Source organism: Leptinotarsa decemlineata, unplaced genomic scaffold (assembly GCF_025532065.1).
Source record: "Leptinotarsa decemlineata unplaced genomic scaffold, Ldec_3_MD MMD2_tig00078346_RagTag_RagTag, whole genome shotgun sequence".
Lineage (NCBI taxonomy): Eukaryota > Metazoa > Arthropoda > Insecta > Coleoptera > Chrysomelidae > Leptinotarsa > Leptinotarsa decemlineata.
This window is the reverse complement of record NW_027412724.1, coordinates 6,432,623-6,454,433: the sequence shown is the minus strand read 5'-3', so window position 1 is coordinate 6,454,433 and position 21,811 is coordinate 6,432,623. Positions and strand designations below refer to the sequence as shown.

General features: G+C 34.3%; 1 protein-coding gene across 4 annotated transcripts in view; it reads left to right on the top strand.

Annotated features, from left to right (window-relative positions):
* The window catches only part of LOC111515462 (uncharacterized), a 60,673-nt gene that overhangs the window by 21,414 nt on the left and 17,448 nt on the right, over window positions 1-21,811 (top strand). For all 4 annotated transcript variants that reach the window (XM_074185692.1, XM_074185694.1, XM_074185693.1 and 1 more), the window contains exons 5-7: window positions 5,784-7,970; window positions 15,386-15,909; window positions 16,695-16,938. In XM_074185692.1, coding sequence (XP_074041793.1) covers window positions 5,784-7,970; window positions 15,386-15,909; window positions 16,695-16,938 — 2,955 coding nt within the window. The remainder of the gene's footprint in view (window positions 1-5,783; window positions 7,971-15,385; window positions 15,910-16,694; window positions 16,939-21,811) is intronic.

The following is a 21,811-nucleotide window of genomic DNA, read 5'->3' as shown; positions in this document are numbered from 1 at the left end:
GGAAGTCGATTTGGATGTCTGTGATTAAATATCCTAGCTGCTTCTCTTTCACTATGATAATTGTCCCCAGAAATTGTCACAATTTCAATTCTTTCTTCTAATGATAATTGCAAAGTCATTATTAAATGCACGTAACTAACAACTATTATTTTATTTATGATTAACTGTCAAAATCACAGCCTACTGTTGATTTATTATAAAACCTTTGCATAATGAGTTCAGCTTCCTCAAATTATTGATATCTCCTCTAAAAGATTGTTTTAGCTGAGTTATGAAGAATTTACAGGGAACAATTTTTGTCCTGCTCTCTGTTTTATTATTGAATAAATGATTTCCATGCTTTAAATCAATTTGATTTTAGCGGCTATGCGGAAGAATGTACTAAGTACTGCATAACTTGAAAATGAATTTTTAATTTTCTGTTATTCTAGAATACACTTCTCGTAACCTACACTCAAATGAATGATTTTAAGGGAATATTATCCACAAATCCAGTGGCGTAGTCAGATTTTTATTACAAAACGCTTGCACCACAAATCTCTCACATTACCATATTTTCAGGAGTTATAACTGTAGAACGCATTGAGCTGTTGACTTCGGATTTTCACTGTACAAATTCACTGGTGTTCTACTTGGTGATGACAGTGTTGTCAGATCTCAAATATGTCTATAATCTGAATAAAAATTACAAACAAATACTTTGTTTCCAAAATTGAAGTTGTTGTAACTTCGTTGTTAACAAATATTTTTTAATGAAAATTTGACAGTTTTGATTTATAACGACTACAAATCCAGTGGTGTAGTCAAATTTGAAAACAAAAATTGCCTAATAAACTTTTGCCGTTTTTGACAAACAAAAAAAACCATAGAGTGCCTTGGAAATGAAACTAAAATTGTGAAAGTTAGTGTCAAGATACAGTATTTCATGCTTAATATTTCAATAAAAAAAAATTGAGATTGATTGAAAAATGCACATTCTACAGGGGTGGTTCCATTTTAAATGGGTCACACTGTATATAAAATACGTTAGCTATGTGTTTATAATTTGTAAGAGCTCATGGCTTTACATTTTAGTCAAGTCTTTTATAAGATTGGAATTTTATCTTGTTATTTTGTATTTTTTTTGTAAATCTAATTTATCTACAAGCATTTTTTCAAAACTATATTGACAAATCTTACCCTCTCAAACCTATTTTAGAAATTGTATTGACGTGTCTAAAAACTGTGTGTGTTTCTTGAGACTAATAAATATTATTATTATTATTATTATTATTATGGCATTGGCAGTCGAGACTCCTTTCCTAAACCCATATTGTTCTGCTACAAGTATACTGTGAGTATCTAGATATTTTTTTTTCTAAGATTTTAGAAAATACTAGCAGTATGGATATTTGTCTAAATTCATTTATTATAGATGGATCACCTTTTTTATAAGCGGGTAATATCTTTCCAATTTTCAATTCCGAAGGAAAATTGCCTTGTTCTAGTCAACTGTTTATTATATTACTTAATGGATCCATTACAAAATTCACACATTTTTTAAAAATAAACGTAGATATTCTATATATGTCTTCAGTATTTTTATTCTTGAGTCCCATAATGATTACTCTGATATCATCAGGTGTGGTTGGTATGAAAAACATAGAATTGATGAAATTCCTTTTCAAACTATCCAATAAAGATTCGGAACTAACATAAGTTTTGTTCAAGTCTAGAATAGCTCTTGTCGCGTTACTTACAAAATGATCACTTAGGTCATCTACTGACAAGTCAGTAGGCTGAACTATCTTTTTTTCCTTCCTGTTTCACTATTTATACTTTGCCATTTTACCATTTTATTATAATCTTCTGATTCTTGTAATAATTTCTCATTGTAAGCTTTTTTGGCAGATATTAAGATTTGATTGTATGCTTTTTTGAAATCTGTGTATTTTTTAAATTTTCTATAGTTGGATGTTGTTTAGAAAATATATGAAGATAAAAGAAGATTATTTTTATGTTATAACTTCATCTGTGATCAAATTTAGTGTTTTATATTTCTTATTACTAGGGGGTACTGAAAAAGACATATCGTGTTAATATTAAAATGTATTATGAAAATTAATGTATTTGTTTTGGGCCGATGTAGAATCGTATACTTCCACCCAATTTTCCTTACTTAAATAATAGCAACAAATAGTGGGAGCCTTGGACAAGTTTTTGAAATGTCTTGCGGTATTTATGAACTTGGCAAAGGCTTTCGATACTGTGTCACATGAAATCCTACTCAAAACATTGTGTAATTATGGTATCAGAGGTCATGCTCTGGAACTCATACAAAATTACAAGAACGGACTCAAACTGTTAAAATTGGTAGCAAACTTTGTGCAACATTACAAATCAATGTGGGTATACCCCAGGGCACAGTACTTGGCCCGATCCTTTTTCTTGTTTACATAAACGCAATAACACAGATTAATGAATTTTACTGTCATATAGTGTGTTATGCTGATGATACGGCCATGATCTTCACTGGTGAAAGTTGGAATGAAGTCTATAAAACTTCTGAAATAAATCTGAAGAAAATTATTCTCTGGCTGAATAATAATTTATTGAGTTTCAATATTAAAAAAACAAAATTTATGGCTTTTTTGCTGAATGCAGATGATCAGCCACAAATTAATGAACTTAAATTGCACAAAATAACTTGCACAAATAGTTTCAGTTGCAAATGCCCAGTTATAGAAAAAACAGTATCCACTAAATATCTGGGACTTGGGACAAACAAGTATCATATGTAATACAAAGGATGAGACTAATAATGCGTACATTTTATACTCTCAGAGATATTCTCTCTAAAAAAAATTTATTATTAATATATCGGTCCTTGTCATAATCTATTATGAGATATTGTATGACATCATGGGGTGGTACTTTTAACAACCACATTAATAGTTTACAAATAGCGCAGAACTCAATTTTAAAAATAATATTGAAAAGAAACAGACGATTCTCAACGGATTATCTATATCAAGAGACGAATTTACTTAACATAAGATCATTATACAGTTACCTGTGTTTAGTATGGATGTTCCCGAAATTCAGCAACTATTCAACTCGCACAACAGTAAAAACTAGAGCAATCGATGAATTGAACATTAAAATACCACTCTATAAGAAGAGCCATACACAAAGATTCGTGTTCTACCATGGTCCAAAATTGTACAACTTACTCCCAGTAGAATTGAAAATAATTGAAAAAATTAATAAATTCAAACACAATCTCAAGCGTTTCATTGTCAAAAACCCACAAAAATTTAATATATACTAAAAAAAAGTTTTCTACATTGATTAACCTAATCATCACCATCTTTTCTTATACAAGCATATACTCAACTTACATATACTTTTCTTTAAATTTTTTTTCTTTTTGTTTCCTCTGAGTTTGTCATAATATTATTATATTTATCCCATAGTATTTAATTCTATGAAATGTATGTACAGAACTCTCATCTGAATGAGTAATACAACACAATACAGGCATTTTAATGTCTAGGTGAAAATTACTCATTCAAGATTATTGAAATTCAATAATTATTTATGTCATACAACAAATTGTATATTAACCAGGAAATAAAAATTACCTTTATTGCTAGTAGAATATACAGTGAGTTGAAAATCCTTCGAAAAACTCAATAATTGGCCATTATGATCAGACAAACCTAGTTCTAAAGTGGATATCGTATAATATTCGAAGTTGACAAAATTATTGTCCAGGCACCTACCCTTATTGTTTTGTACTCTGGTATTCTCAAAAACAACCTGATTCATACCTAAAGTTAGGAATAATTATTTAATTTTGTCTTTCCTAATATCACCATTGTCTAAGAAATTTACATTGAAGTCTCCAGCGCAGAGGATTTTTGTTTTTGTATTATTCTTATTATAGACTTCGACATATTCAAGTGCTTTTGATAATATATTTAAAAATTGTTCAATATTGTGTGTCACAGGTGATCTATAAACTGTAATTACAAATAAATTTAATTTTCTTATGTACCAATTCACAAATTCTCTCGACAGAAAGACTTGTAATTTGAGTTATTTCATGGTGGCGCAAGTATATATATATATATATATATATATATATATATATATACTTGTGCCACCAAATTTTGTCCTTTTTGAAAGTTGAACCTAGAGAAGACCACACCTCTTGGCCAAAAATTCTCCTGGTATACTGTTTCTTTCAGAGATGTATTTATCCCAACTAGAAAGCAGCTGTTGTCTTTAGTTTTATAATATGTTTCAACTTTTTTTTGCAGAAGTTTTCTCATCATGTTTTCCTGTATGTATTTTTTGACAGTATGTTGCATTCTACATTGTTTCGTACAAAACCAGCGTGTTTGTAACAGTTAAAAATTTTCCCTTGCTTGAGTTGGCTTGAGGCATCTTGGATCATTAGAATAGCATCAAGAACAGTGATATTTGGGTACTCATCACTATTGCTTCCGCAGCCATCTAGAAACTAGATCATTTTCAGGACAAGGTTTTTACGAAAATGTGCTTTTAAAGCTAGAATTATCCCTTTATCCATGAGTTGCAACACTGATGTCGTGTTTGGAGGCAAAAACACCAGGGTTATGCCCTGGTCAGTTGTTAACTGACAGCAGGATTTTCTTGTTCTTTTTCGTAAGTTCACGATCCCATGCACGTACCCATTTGGTAAAAATGTCAGCTGTCATCCAGGCTTTTCAATTGCTCTCATAATACACTGGCAAATGCCGTAAATTTTTAAAACCTCGGTGACGTACAGATTTTCCGATTATGAGAAGTTTTTTTTAACTGTATCACTCATGTTGGCTATCACCACCACAGTTATTCTCTCGTTTGATAATTTTCCTCCTATGCATTTTTACCCATGAATTTCAACGTTTTGTCCGGGGTTAATTTATAGAACAGCCTGGTCTCATCTGCATTAAAAATTTCATCATCTCTAAATTGCGCCTGTAGTGTTGGCCAAATTTTTTCTAACCAATCAATTACATCACTCTGTTGAACTGACAATCTTACCACTGACGATGTTGTATCTTACTTTAAAACTGTTTATCCAACTCATAGAACATATGAAATTTTGCATGTCTAACTGTCTATCAAAAAAATTTGCTTTCTCTTGTAGCATAGATCGATTAACGGGTATTCCCCGTTCGCACTGAAGCTTGAACCACTGTAACAATGCTTCAATTTCAACTGCCCATGAATAGGAGTCTCTACACTTCAAATTCAACTGCCCATGAGTAGAAGTCTCTACAGGTTTGCATTTCAAAACATTCTTTATTCTTCTTGATTGTGGATATTGTAGAATGAGATACGCAATGTTTTAACCGGACGTATTATAAAAAACGGCCGCTAAAAGCAGTTGGTCGCCTAAACTGGACTTGCACTAAACAGTTATATTTTTCAATACCTAAGTATGAAACTCAAGTTGAGTAAACATTATCGTCGCTAAAAACCGTTAGTAGATTAGTCGTTAAAAGCAAAGTCGTTATATATGAATTGTACTGTATATACATATATATATATATGGATAATCTTAGCGACTGGAGAAATGTACGGTAAAATAGATTAACATATATATATATATATATATATATATATATATATATATATATATATATATATATATATATATATATATATGTGATGTTTTACAAGTTTTGTTTTTGAGAATTTTTGAAGGAATCCTCATTTGCATTATTATGGTTTTCAGTCTTTGAGTAAAGTCATATTTCATTTATTTGCAGGTCCTCAACCAGAACTTTCAAAGTGGCATGATCTCAAACAGTACTTCTCAGGCAGCTACAGCACAAACTAGTATACCATTCAATTCCTTTATAACCCCCAATTTCACCATTAACAATGGTCTCATGCTTCAGAGAAGCGGCGGTTTCAAATTGACCATGGGGGAGGACGGTCGTTTGGTACTACAACATGACCCTACTTTGAATCAAGATATCCAGTCCCAAATAATACTACAAAGTTTACTTGGTGGATTAGTTCTGCAACCTTCAATGGATCAGCAAACGGTGCAACAAACAGTACAAACTATCCAGCAACAATCGGTACAGACTATTCAACAGCAGACAGTGCAGAGTCAAACTATTCAGACAGTTCAACAACAGACTGTGCAACCACAAACAGTCCAACATACCATCCAGTCACTACAACCACAGATACAGCAGCAGACTGTACAGCAAACAATTCAGCATCAGACTGTTAATGCTTTACAACAGCCAATGCAAATAGTACAACCTCAACCTATTCATAGCATCCATTCTCAAGTGCAACCGATGCATTCAATTTCACAGTCACAAGTTCACAGCTTACAGTCCCAGATACAAGGACAAATACAAAGTTTGCTACAACAACAGAATCATGCTGTACAAACACAAACTGTGCAACATTCTCACCTACAACCACATAATGTGCATTCACAGTCTCTGCAGAGTGTTCAAAATTTACAGAATGTTCAGAGTATTCAGCAAAATGTCCAAGGAATTCAGCAGAATGTTCAAGGTATGCAGCAGAATGTACAGAGTGTCCAACAAAACGTGCAAAGTGTACAACAGAATTTGCAAAGTGTACAGCAAAATGTCCAAAGCTTGCAACAAAATGTGCAAAGTGTGCAACAAAATGTACAAAATCTGCAACAAAACATGCAGAGTGTTCAACAAAATGTTCAAAGTGGACAGCAACAGCCAATTCAGTCCCCTCTACATTCAGTTCAGCATTTTAACACCAATCAGTCGCATACTCAGAATCAACCTGTGTTAAAGGTTCAACCGTTTATGAAATCTCAACCACCTGTTCAATCAGTGCAACCAATTCAACATCATAATATAAGTCACCAGCACCAACAGTCACAGCAGCACCAGCAGCAACATCAACAATCATCTAATACTAATGAAAATCAGCAGACTCAAAACAACCCCCCCCCTACTTCTTATGTTGTTAATTTGACCCCAGATCAGTTGGAACAATTGAAACGAAATGGACAGTTGACAGTTAATGGACAAACAATTTTCATGCAACGCCCTAACAAAGAACAGATTGAAAAAAAATTGTCACCAAAATGTAAGCCTGTGAAAAAAGTAAATAAAATCCAAAGTATAAAAAGCATTTTACAAGATAATGTGAATGATTCAGTCAAAACTAGCAATAACACTGAACATATTAAAGAAAGTGTTGGTAAATCTTTAGTTAGTGCCTTAAATGCACCCCCAAAGCACATACTACCTCAAAACCATGTTCAACCCCAGCCTGTTGCACAAAATAAGCCCTCACATCCCCAAGCCATGGTGCAGCCTCAAGCAATGGTTCAACCTCAAGCAATGGTACAACCATCGGTGCAGATTCAGCCTAAAGTCTTACCAGAACGTTCCAAACAATTGCCAGTTTCTCCTCAAATACCTAAGCAGCAGAAAGTTGCTCCCACAGTTATATCTCAGGACTCTAATGGAAGCAATACCAATCCGGAAGTTGATAAGCTTTTGGGTCAGATTCTGGAAGATACGAGCAGTGCTAGTCCTAGTGGTGGTAGAGTTACACCTAGTACTCCACAGCCTCAGCAAAGAATAACTACCATACAATTGACCCCACAAAAACAGCAACTCCTTAAGAACATTCAGATCCAGATCCAGACGTTATCTGCCAGGATCACACCGGGTGATTCTGAAGTTCAAAACACTCTGAAGTTATTGTTTGCAGAACAACAAAAGATCTTAGCTTCTGGTAAACTTTTGCCACCAGATAAAGTGTACTACCACAATAATCAACTCACCATTGTGAATCCGTCCACTTTGAACTTATCACCTCCAGTCCAAGTGAAGAACGAGCCCTTGCAGAGTCCCAGTGCCGTAGCTGTTTTGAGCAATAGTCAAAGTGTGGTGAGGACTACCAGTATCGAAACTCAGTCTACTAATACTAGTCAGGTAAACATTTTGAAAAATTTTAGTAATTCATAGTATTACTATACTATATAGACAATTGTAATTCTAACAGCAAATCACATTTAGTGTTTTTCATCTATATTATTCACAAATCAATCCAGACTCCGGTTAACTAGACTAGATTCCTCAATAGACCCTCAAGGCAGATCAAAGTTCTGAATTTGCCTTTGTATGCAATTAGTAAAATATATTGACAGATATGAATGCACTCGGACCCTTCAGAATCGTGTTGATTTTTTTCAAACTCTTCTATTTGAATTTACTAACCATATATGCATATTTCAAGTTGAGTTAATTTGCTCTCATCGGTATGCCAAGTGCTAAGTTGATGCTATGTTGATTATTGTAAGCAGTGAAGTACACGTCATATGGGATTTTTTTATTAATATCTTTATTTGAAATTTGTCTATGCCATCAAATTCTGCTTCCATCGAGATGAAAAATAACCAAAAAAAAAAAATGAAGTGATGCGATTCCCAGTATCTGTCAAATTTAAATTTTTGTACAATAAAGTCCATAATGGGTTATTTCACAAAATTTTGAAAAAAAATTAAAAAGGTTTTTCTAAATGTAATATTCAAGCCATTTGTAAAATTCCAGCAGCATAAAGATAACTTGCTTCTCTTCTGTGTGTGCTGTGTAATGTGTTTAGATATATCAAAACTGGGACTTCCCAAATGAAAAAACATGCATCCTTGGTGTTCGATTAGGCACTACCACTTCTTAATATTTCTGTATTCCATATCGCTTTCAGAGTCACCACTACTATAATTATGTTTGAGAGATTTAGGAAAGGGTCATGCTCAGTAGGTTTGGTGATACTTGGGCCTCAAAATATTCTCTTGGAGTCGTTTCACTTTTTTCAATTATACCCGTGAAATTCTTTGAGCGATTTTTCTACTTTCTACATGCTTTATTATGTGATCTTGTAGTACTTTGTCCATCCTAGTATCACTTTCATTGAAGTTATATTTCTCTTTGTCATGCAGCAGATCATACCACAATATATTAGTTTCTGAGCAATTAAATCACCCTTTTATAGGTCAAGGGTAGTTTGTTGATATTACATTTACCGCCACATGCACCAAGTAATTTATGTAACATGACAAAATAAATTACATTTGTTGAAATAAAAAACAGATTTTATAGAAACCGTATACAAATTTACGACCTCTGTTCCACTTTTTTGTATGGCGTTTGGTTAGAAAAGATCTCAGTCCTAATTAGCACCTGTATTTATTAAAGCTGTACAAGATTTTTTCACAGCATACTCTCCACTAATTTTTTTTTCATTTTTCCAGTATTTAAATTTTGAACCATTTAAATCACATTAGGCTGATACTCATTTATTACACAATCATAACAATCATACATTTTCAAGAATTACAAAACATAATATAATAAACAATGCCCAATTTGGCCTTCAATCATGTAAGAATACTAGCGATGCTATCTTTGACTTCTTGGAAGAGCTATATTTAGGCCTAAATGAAGGCGAGGCGGCCGCTGCAGTATTCTGTGATTTTTCTAAGGCCTTTGACTGTGTAGATGACAGAATATTGCTGAAGAAATTATTTCTTTATGGTTTCAGAGGGCCAACCCTCGAATGGTTCAGCTCTTTTCTCTCTGACAGAAATCAAATTGTCAAGGTAGGAAATAAAACATCCAGTCTCCAAAATATGCCTTGGAGTTCCTCAAGGATCTGTTCTAGGTCCTATCTTATTTCTCCTATATGTGAATGATCTTCCTAACATCAATATTGATGGTAAAATTACACTATTTGCAGATGACACCACTTTATTGTGGCGTGGAAAGGATTTGGTTTCCTTGAAGAGTACCATTAAAGCTGATTTAGAAAAAATTAAGTATTGGTGTGACTCAAACTCACTATGTTTTAACTTCAGCAAAACTAATATTCCATCATTTAAATTTGTGCATGGAAATTTCTGCCTTCAAACTCATATGATAGAAAATAAACAATCTGCTAAATTCTTGGGAATTTGGATTGATAACTTTCTGAAATTTGAAGATCATATAAAATATCTGAACAAAAAACTTTCATCTAGCTGTTATGCCATTAGAGTTATCACTAAAGAACTGGGAGCAACTGCTGGTAAAACTGCGTACTACGCTTTAATCGAATCTCACTTGAGATATGGTGTCGCCTTCTGGGGGTTTTGTAGCAAACAGTTTCTACAGTCTGTTTTCGTTTTGCAAAAAAGAGCAGTGAAATTCATCTACAAAGCCAATATTAGGGACCATTGCAAACCCCTATTTATCAATAATAAATTACTGACTACTCTGCATTTTTATCTTGGAAACAGTAAGTCTCATATTTAAAAGAAGAGAATGCTATAGATCAGAAAATACCTACTTTACCCGTCAAATTCACGACATACCTCTGCCTATTCCAATAACAATATAATATGTGTATGTATATATATGTGTATGTTATTTTGTGTAATAGTATTGTTTTCATATGCTTTGTCAATAAGATTTTTTTCTTAGACAATAAAGTATAGTGATTGATTGATTGATTGATTGATTGATTGATTATAATTCCCAAAAATTTAGAATGGACTTGAGTCTAGATGGCTTGTTCTCGAAAATCCTGTTTCAAAATCACCAAATTGGTCTGTTCATCTGGTGAGATTTCGTTTTCGAAGTCCATAAAATGAAACTTCTTATCAAATTTTTTGCACCTCTTTTCCAGTTTGTGGATTCATTATTATTATCTTGGGAACAGCTGTGCTATAATTTTGTTGAAAATTTTCACAATTGTTATAATAAATGTGTATGGTTTTAAATTTAACACTTTCAACTCAAATATATTCTGGATGTTTTGTGATTTTTTTCAACTTAAGACAAGTCGATTAATTCTGTCAGCATAAAAACTATGTGCTTGTGATTCGATGAAGTCGACGAAAGCCGTTTTTGTCTTGTCCTGATTGACGAAGGTTCTACCTGTGATAAAGTTGTCTAAGTGCTTAAAAATATGGTAGAGGGTTGGCGAGAGGTCTGGGGAGTATGGTGAGTGAGACAAAACTTTGATGCTCAATTCGTTTAATTTGTGGAGGGTGATTTGTGAAATGTGCGGACGGACTTTATCGTGGAGCAGGATCGGAACTCTTCTGTTGCAGGCTGATGCTGACGCAATTTTCAATACATTTCGTTGATTTTCTCACAATAGGGCTCTGTTTATTGTTCATCTTAATCTTCTGTTATTAATTAGGTTCGTTCCAACCAGCGTCAGAAACAGTTTCTGATAGTCAGGATTCTGCGCAGTAATGTGATTGCGTTCCAACGTGAGTTTCCAACCATTAGTAAACTATCAGTTTTCTGTTCCATCCAAGATTCAAACCTGTTCGAAATCTATCAGAATGGTTTGAGGATTATCTTCTAACCATCAATCTGACGCATGCGTATTCCGTATTACTGTTTCTGTTTTATGTTCATGCAACGTACAAACAACATAACCTGCAAAAATTGTTATAAAATAAATTATGTATTTGCTGGCGCAGGAAAAATTGGTAATTCTTTAAGTGAACCTATAATATGAACATCTTTAATTACGGAAATTAATTATTGCGGTGACCTCCCAGTTCCATGTTGATAAGTAAATAGAATAAAGATATAAAATATTGCAACCTTCTTTAACTCTCCAGAAATACACTTGAATAGACTTATTTTTAAAAAATTGAAGGGGTTATATTTTTAGGAGTGACATTCTTTGTGGAATGTTTGAAATACAAACTGAGTAGAGAAAAGTATCTTCTGTATAATTCAGTGTTCATTTAGAAGTATTTGTTTCGAAAGAATTTTTTTTTCTTTCGTGTAATTCAATGTTTATATGAAAGTAGCTGTTTCAGGAGGACATTCTTTCAGTTTGTGTCTGAAAGTTACTTCTTTGCATGATCTACACATCCATGTATAGAGTTACTTATTTTCAAATTGATTACTTCCTTCCTTTCTTTGGAAGATTCCCTCATCCCCTTTTTTTGTATTAAGATGGAGTAGTAGAAAGCCAAAAACTTTCTTTCCCAAATTATTTTTAAAGGTTATGTTGAAATTCCATGCCAAACTTCAGTTGAACTATCAGCTGTTCCAATCAGAAATTTCAAATTAATCAGAAACCAATATTTACCAGACATGCGCGTTGTCAACGATTTACAAACAGTTGGAAATCTGTTTGTGACTCAAGGTTGGAACGAACCTATTGTAATCTTTCACCTGATTCTTTGTGTCATTTTTTCTAATTGCACCCTTATCTGTATTCTGTTTATTAACGGCATGTTGGAAAAAATCCATTGATAGATTGTGGAATCCTACCATCTGGATACAAAAGTATGTCAATTAGTGCCTGTCTTTTTTGTTTACTGTTTTTATTTCTAATTTCCGTACTTTGAGTATAATATCTTTTTGAACTCGAGTTATTTTCTTCAAAAACTTTTCGTCACACTTCAATTGTTATTTTATTATTGGTTTCATAGATGGTTTTGAAGGCAGGAAATTCATTAGCTTGTTAGGTGAAAATTTGTTTTTCTTCAGAAAAGAATAATGCGGACTTAGAAAAGAAATACTGTCATAGGTAATTTTCTCCCTGGCATTTTTTTGTTGTTCATATTCACACGTTTTGTTATTGGATTTGTGTTACTTACAGGCACAAAAAAGACTTGCTGAACAGTTTTCATACTCCTACTCTTTTTAATGATTTCCTGTGCAGGAGAATAATTTTGTTTTACTTCTACAATATTTCTTAATGTGGCCATATAGTAAACAATTAAAGCACTGCGAAATGGGAAGTATATAAGGAGTCGTTGAATCACATATCATTCACAGGTCAAATTTCACTTACATTGAACACTGCCATCCTCAACGGATGACTGCCATCCTCAACGGATGACTGCCATCCACAATTTATGTGTAGATTTCCTTCTTTTTTTACTAGTCTGATAAATTTTATACACATGTATATGTGTGGGTAAAACCTTTAAGCTGTGTTTAGAAAGAATGACCCCGTTTTCTACAAAAATTATTTTACAAGAATTTCAATTAAAAGTTGATAAAAAGTGATTTCTTTCTCATTGACTTGCCATTCATTAACTTGAAACATCATTTCTCAATATCTGCCACATTGAATTTACAAAAGTAGATAACGTTGAAAAGAGAACTCCTTCACCTTTTGAACGAGTTATTTGGACCCCAGATCTCATTCAAGAATTAAGGGTTAGATAACATTTTTATATGTCAGTTTTACGACTTGTAGTTTTCTCTCTTTTCATAATGAATTAATTAACCAATACTTAATGAAAATAGATGATAAATGTATTTGATAGCAAAAAATAGTTGAAACTTGTGTGAGCTAAGGATTAACGAGGTCTTTCAACGTGAATTTCATATTTTTACATAGATTTGAATAGCTGCGGGAATCCAAGATATTAATTTTTCACAGTAATTGTTTGAGTTAGGGTCAAGTATCATCATCTTTCTATTCAACTCCAGTTACTTATATAATTTTTTCTAGTCATTCTTTTAGATTTTATAGGGACGGGTAAAATGAAAAGTGAGGTTAATTGTTCCTCTGTTTACGACCAACTACATTTTCTTCTGAAGTGTTCAATTGATTCAAAGTTCAACTCAATACACTCCAACCTACACTTTTTCAGAAGTTTTCAAGTCCACTGTATTTTTTTTGCACAGGCATAGTGCTCAGGATGTATAAGTATTCCTTCATTAAACAAAAAATCGCAAAAAACGTGGTTGGATATCACTTAACCTTTCATAGGAAATTATCTTAACGATTTTATAATTATTAGCCTATCTTTGAAACCGACTATATCATCTGCTATTATGTAATTACTCCTGTTATTGTTAGTGCTATTTACAATGCAGAACACAAATCAATTGGTGATACCACTGAAATGACATCTAATTTATGAATTGATTCAAATGATGACAGAAAAGTGTACTGTAAAAATCTCATACTAATATCTAGTGTTTACTACCTTGAGTTGAAATTATATATTGTTATCAGCTGATAAGATAAATTGCCAGTTCATTAAAATGATTATTTACTTAACAAATTTGCCACCATGTAGTGTGACACAAACCTGAATTTGTCTTGTAGTGACGTCATGATGTATAATCATAACTGGGATTTCCATTTTGATGAATTTATTTATCACCATTGTTCAGTGAGTTTATGTTTTTTATTTTCACATGGTTGTGGTATTCCATACTTTCCATACTTTCATAGAATCCCATGAGAAATTTAAAACTTATTAGCAGAGAAATGTACATTAAATCAGGAAATACATGTTTAATTTTTCATAACTTCCAAGAAAATGATGCTAGTAATGCTTTTTGAATTATATTGATTTTTTTAAAATATTTAACAATACTGTTATGACCTCAGTGAAATAAACTTCCTTCAAAGATATATAAAGATATATTTTTTTTATTTACAAGTGTTAATAATTATCTAGTCCAAAACATAATGATTAGTATAGTTGATAGAACATCAACTTTTGACAAAATTTTAAATATTGTTTTGAAAACGCTTTTTACTACCTATAAAGTTGACAGAAATATGATGCTTCTGGTGTCTGGTATATCCATATTCATCAAATGGTTATGCTAGACAAGGATCACTTGAAGGCACCGTTTTGGCAAGGAAATAGATGATATGTGGTCTTCAAGGTGATTCTGTATTTGGGATTAGGAATTAATTGCTTCTTGACTAGCACACTCAGGAATTTGCTACACTTCTCTTGATAATTCATATCAACAAAGTCTCTTCAAACTTCCAGAGTTATGTGCAGTTTAATTTGCTCATGCTCTCATAGCTCGACTCAGAATGATTTGAACTGCTTGAATTTTTAAGGGTGCTCAAGCATTTTTCCAGAAGAGTTTCACCTGATCTTCTACTATTATTGTTTCGTCTAAAAAGAGGTTACTTGATACTTATTCGAAAGGCAGCAAGCCTTTATTAACTTATCGCTCCCCAAAAAACGATCGATCTAGGTTTGACTTGATAAGACAATTTATTATAATTACCCACTAAGGTTTCTGCCCTTTTTCAACAAGTCGGTATAATCTTGAGAGTCGGGAAAGCATTATCTACAATTGGCTTGTATGTAAATTATCTAAAGAAAAACATTTGCTTGAATCCTAATTCGAAACCAGAACCTGTCAGCTGACATGATTAACAATAACCTCAGAGAAGTGAAGCCGGCACAGCATTGTTATTATTTTACTTCCACTACTTATTTCAATGAAATATTTTATGAACACCGTATTATCCACATTTAGTGAATACATCTTCTGAAGCGAAAGAAGGTTGAAGGATTTTTTTGTAATTTATTTTAATTACTAATGTACTGTTTTTATAATTTCAGCCTGTAACGACTCAAGCTCACACAGTACCGAGAATATCAGTGTCAGTACCTCCCAGTGAAACTATTGCAACTCAAACAATACATCACCATCCGCAGCCATTACTCCATTCTCATTCCCACACTCATCATCATAACAATCACCATCATAGTCACCTTAATCATCATCAATCCACACAGCAGTCACCTTCCAGTCATCAAATAACAAACCTTCCTATCCCCTCTCTTCCCAGCATTGCCACACATCCATCTATAACTCCTCATCTTCCAATAACCACTCATTCGTCTTCAGTTGCTCATCATCCTATCAATACCCATTCAATATCCACGCAACAAATTCAACATCACAATAGTCTACCAACTAGCCATCATCAGAGTCACCTGCAGGTCAGCCACCCCAATCATGTGATTAACCAAAGATGTTCTCAACCAGTGAGCCAATCCAATATTCAACTTCAACAGCATTTGCAGCATCAACATCAGCAACAGCAGCATCAACAACAACAGTTGGCAAAAAAAGCACATTTGTAAGTAACATTAGTAGGACAGTATAGCTTAGAATAATGATAACACTAACAAATCATATTGCTTCTAAAACTTTTCATCATGCCCTAATGAAGATCATCTGGTAAGAATACCAAGAAGGGTTAGAAAGGCATCACTAGAATAAAGCTCAAGTTTTGAAACCCTGTACACAATGTGTGTGAATAGACGATACATGTCAAAACATGTTATTACTGACTGATTGTGTTTTTTGCAAAATCTTATGCATTTCAACGATCTATTACTAGTAACGAAAGCTTTATAGTTTCCTGCATGACACTTTACCTGATACACCTTTCAAGCAAAACGTAACATTGATTAATTTTTTTTTCAACTCACTTTTACATTGAACTTCAACTTATTTTTCATGGTGGTATTTATTATTCAATAGAGAAGTCTAACTTTTTCCAAAAAAATCCTTTTTTATAAAAATACATCGAAATAATATCATCAATTACTCTTTTTCATAATAATTCTTTGCTTCGAATGGTCACTTAATAATTATTGTAAATTATATCATTTTTGATAATTAACGAAAGTAATTTTTTGTGGAGGAAAATCAAGAGTTTTTATTGGCCTTCCTCGGTGGTTGCATCTTTCACAATTCAAAAAATATGAAAATTGTAATGGAGAACCAAATTACACATGTAGAAAGGGCAACTTTTCAGTTCACCTCGATAAGTTACTGTGTAAATTCAAATACCCAAAGAAGGTTGATAAAAACTATATCTATTTTTTAATTTCTTACTATCAAGTGTTTTTTTTTCAGAATTGAGACTCAGTTGAATTTGGACCAAAATGGAGCAGTGAAACCTGATATCCACACACCATTCAGAGACAAGAAAGATGCATGCATTAGATTGATACGATATCACTGTTTGGACCAACCAGTTCTATCGGAGAAAGATTTGGATAAAGCTGATGAAATTTTTGAATTAACTGCCCAACACTTTATTGGAAAATTTGCTAAAATGAAGGATAAATACAAATATTTGTTGATGAAAGAAAGTATGGTAAGTAAAGTTTTATGTACATATCTGATTGTATTTTTCAGCATTCATAAAAATCATTGCAATGATCCTTATTAATTTCCAATTGAGATCTGAAATTGGGTTCACTCCATTGTTAATAAGTTTTATTCAAGTAATACTTTATTTACAGATTTTCAATGAACAATTTTCAAAACTGCAACTAGCCAGCATCAATTTGATCAAATAAATTGATGGATGTAGCTGTTACTACGTGGTAAATCATTAAAAATGAGAAATGGAACTTTCATTGTTTTTTTACCACTTTTATTTGTAAGTTATGTTACTGCCGTTTCGTCCTATAAGGAAATTTTCTTTATAGTTCATACTGGAACCTTTGGATCAGATGAATCTATAGAAAACAGTTTCCCAATACCAGAAAAACAGGAGATCATTATGATTAACTTTTACTAGTATGTTAGTGTTTTTATATGCCAGTGGCCTAACTACTACCTGTTGGTAGTACCTAACTGGTATCGGTTAGTATTAACTAACTCTACCTGTTATGGTTCCTACGCTAAACAACCTTTTTTTAATACCTCTAATTTGTTATGTATTTCCTCTATGTTAGTGACTATCCCCTACATTTTTTTCCTAATATTTAGGTTTTTATATAGAATTATTACGTATAAGACCAAACATAGGGTTATTCGAAATAGGACATTTGTTGTTGCTCATAGAACTCATTTCATACTTTTCGATTTCCAAGCTTTCAAAGGCATCCAGAAACCAGTTGTCATGTACCGGTCTCAACAATTTCAAACATTTTCCACTTACTCTGTAGTCGTTCTCTATGGCATGTTGAGCAACACTAGATTTCTCTGGTCTATGACACCGAACATGTGAAACAAATTCCTTGTAGCAAGCAAATATAGAGTCCATTGATTTGATCAACATATTTCTTATCACAATTCTCGCAGCTTATTTCCTAAATCCCATTTTTTTTTCCAACATCTTGTCTTTCCGACTGCCCAACACTTGTTGAATTGTACATGCAGTTTTTAAAGCCACTCTTATATTCAATTTTTTGAATGTTTGGACCAACCCATACGTGTATTTGGGTTTATATGGAAGCACTATAAATTTTGAATCTTCTTCTTTCCAAAAAGTCGAAGCGTTTACAACATCAAAACATGTATTTCACTATACAATAGCTTCCTCAGGTTAGTGCTTTATATAAATTTACAACTTTTAATTGTGTTTTATATAAAACACTAATTGGTAGAATTCAGTATGAATATGCTTAAGCAAGCTTTTGTTTTGTGAAACGTGTTGCAGTTTTATAAACTATTCAATGAAAATCTCAATAAAGTGTTACTTGAATACGTATCGAGCAATTCCACATGGGAAACTTATTTATTAAGGGTTTTTGACAAAATGTTATTCTTGATAAAAGTTTGTGCATCCGCTAAAACTAAACATACACCAACAAAATACAGTAAAACACACGTAATATACGAGGAGCCTTCAAATATTTGATTTTGAGGCAGGAGTAAAGTACTCTCATTTGGAAAAATCTCCGTAAATGTTATTTAGAAAAGTTTTTCAGCATTAAAAAATACATCCATATTTGAGTCATGGCCATCTAAGTGAAATTTCATTTTTTGACCCATTTATTAAAAATGGGAACTACGGAAAAAAAATTTTTGCTTAAACGATAAATAGACAGTATACTGTATACGTTTATTTTAATAGCCTGTAATATTACAAAATACACAACTATGGTGTTAACTACTGTCAATTTTTTGAAGAGTAAAATAATTTTCAAACATTTTTGGTGCAAAGTTATTTTTATTTTTTGTTAACACCGAAAATTATTCCAAATATTCAGTATTGTAACAAGAACTTATTCAATAATATCAAAACACGAAACATCATAATAATAATGATGATATCTTTATTTCTCAAATTAAAAAGTACAGTTGTTGCAAATATGTTACAATGTACAATAATTGGAGTAGAGTCGTCAAAAGCATATTGTAACGAATTAAAGAATTAACTGTCTTAATCAAATTTATTTTTAACAATATTTCACTATCACAACTAATTTATATCCAACACTTAGTAACTAACGCTTAATTTATCTTCACGATTAGTTTCCTTTCCTTAAATGCACGATTCACTTTCTAAGTACAGACTACCCCTCGGGACGGAGAGCGACCTTTTTTATATCGTCAACGAACGTTCCGGATCCCTCTGCGGATTTTGGGACTCATCCGCATCCTTCCCGCTCTTTCGCGATGCGACATGCGTTTGTTGACTGGGACATCGGTCAGGGCCGGCTTCAGATTCATTACATTGCCCCCTTCTTAAAGACGTTTCGCCCCGAAATGTCATCCTTGGCGTGTGTCGTTACCTGCAGAACTCTCCATATTTGCACTGTGAAGTTCGATGGAAGTAACACTCCACAGTCTTAATGCTCTGTAGTGGAAGATGGTTACCACACACCAAAATCGGGATGCCGCTGGATCTGAAGATCGTTTCCAACATGCTTCTCACAATCCTCCAGTCCAGCCTGTCGAGCCCAGAGGCTAGTTTCGGGATTGCCAACTCCACGAGATTCTGGTCAAGCATCGTCTCCTTCAGTCTAGTAAGACATCTCCAAACATCTTCATAGGACCGTTTGTCTCGAGAATGCTTTTTGGTCACCAAGTAGAAGATGCTTCTCTGACCCTTCTTCAACTGTAGCACTCCTCCGACTTCTGGATTCTGTTCTCGTAATGTTTGAAGCTGACCAAATTTCTTGTTGAATACCACAGCGATACCCTTGGACATTTGGAGATTCTCTGCCACGCAGTGAGCTAGTGCGTAATCAACTGGAACCTTGAATAGGTCTCGTGGCTATTCTCGAGTTACCCCACGTACGACCTTCTTCTAATATAAGGACATGAATTGCTGGAACGTCATTTCATCCTCTGGTGGTCTGAGAGCGCGAACTTGGTCGTGATTTCCAGCATAAGGAACCAGTCTATTAAAATGGACGACCCTAGGCTTTCCTCGAGGTGGCTTATGGATTCGGTAGACGAGGTCATTAATCTTTTTCATGATTTTGTACTGACCCTCCCACGAGTTCCACAACTTCGGTGATAAACCACGGCGGCGCTTAGGATTGTACAACCAATTTAGGTCACCGATTTCGAATCCTCCAGCATTCGCCTTGATGTCATAGGCCTCCTTCATCCTATCGCTGGCACTCCGAATGTTCAGACGGACTCGTTCATGAATATCCTCCATTCTCTGCCGAAGCTTGCTGACATAGTCTTCCCCCGCAGTGTCTTGTTCTGTAGGCGTCCCAAATTTTAGGTCGCAAGGAAGCCGCAGCTCTCGTCCCATTATAATACTGGTAGGGGTTTGGCCGGTTGACTCATGCACTGCCGAACGATAAGCCAGCAGAAACAGGTGGAGGTATTGGTCCCAGTCTCTTTGATGGTCAGAGACTACCTTGGACAAGTGGCGGTTTATAGTCTTATTCATTCGTTCCACCATTCCATCGGACTGTGGATGTAAGGCTGTGGTTCTGGTCTTTCGAATGTCCAACAGTTTACATATTTTTTGGAACAGGTTGGACTCAAAATTTTTGCCCTGGTCCGAATGCAGCTCCAATGGGACACCGAATCGACATATCCATTCCTTTACCAGGACGTCAGTGACGGTAAAGGCTTCCTTGTTGGGCAGGGCATATGCTTCTGCCCACTTGCTGAAGTAGTCCATGGTGGGACTCTGGGGACAGGCCGGCGATATCGATGGCGATTCTCTCGAAAGGACTACCCACGTTATACTGGCGCATTGGAGCTTTCGGTCGTATCCTAGGTCCGTTACTGGCAGCGCATACAGCACACTTTCTGCACCAGTTCTTGACGTCGGCTTGACAATTAACCCAATAAAACCGTTGTCTTACTTTCTGGAGGGTCTTCGTTACTCCCAGATGTCCTCCAGTGACTCCATCATGAATTTCTTTGAGCACCTCCCGTCGTCTACTCCTGGGTACCACTGTCTGGTGCCTTTCTTCTGCACCGTCTTCAGACTCCAACACCCGCTTCAGAACCCCGTTTTCCAAAGTAAGGGAGTTCCATTGTGCCCAGTAGGACTTAACCGCTGGCGAATAACCTGCTACCTCCTGCCACGTTGGTCTTTGATTACTGTTCTTCCATTCGATGACTAAACCAAGATCTGGGTTTTTCTCTTGGTCTTCCTTGACCTTATCATCCTCCCAGTTGTCGTCTACAGCTGTAGTTCTACAAATATAATTTTGTATATATTTATTTATTTTATTTTGATCTGTGCATCTCTGTGTATATGTATTTTAATTTTAATTTCAATTTTAATACTAAGGAAATAACGACGTTGTAATGTTTCATTTACAATGAATAAATTGATTGATTGATTGATTGATTGAAACGGCTGCTTCCTTCTTTTCTGCTCGTCGACAATGTGAGCAGTCATCGGGGCAAGGTCTCCGTGATAGGGCATCTGCGTTTTTATGGCTAGTCCCAGCTCGATGTTCTATTTCGAAGTCAAATTCTTGTAATCTCTCAATCCAGCGCGCTACTTGGCCCTCGGGATTTTTGAACTGCAGAAGCCATTTGAGAGCTGCATGGTCCGTTCTCAACAGAAATCGTCTTCCATACACGTATTTGTAGAAATGCTCTATACCTTTGACTACGGCCAACAGCTCTCGCCTGGTGACACAGTAATTACGTTCTGGTTTACTGAGCGTTTTGCTGAAGTAGCCAATAACTTTCTCCTGTCCATCCTGGATTTGAGAAAGGACTGCTCCAAGTCCCACGTTGCTGGCGTCCGTATCCAAAATGAACTTTTCATCAGGTAGGGGATAGCTCAAAACAGGAGCGTTGATCAA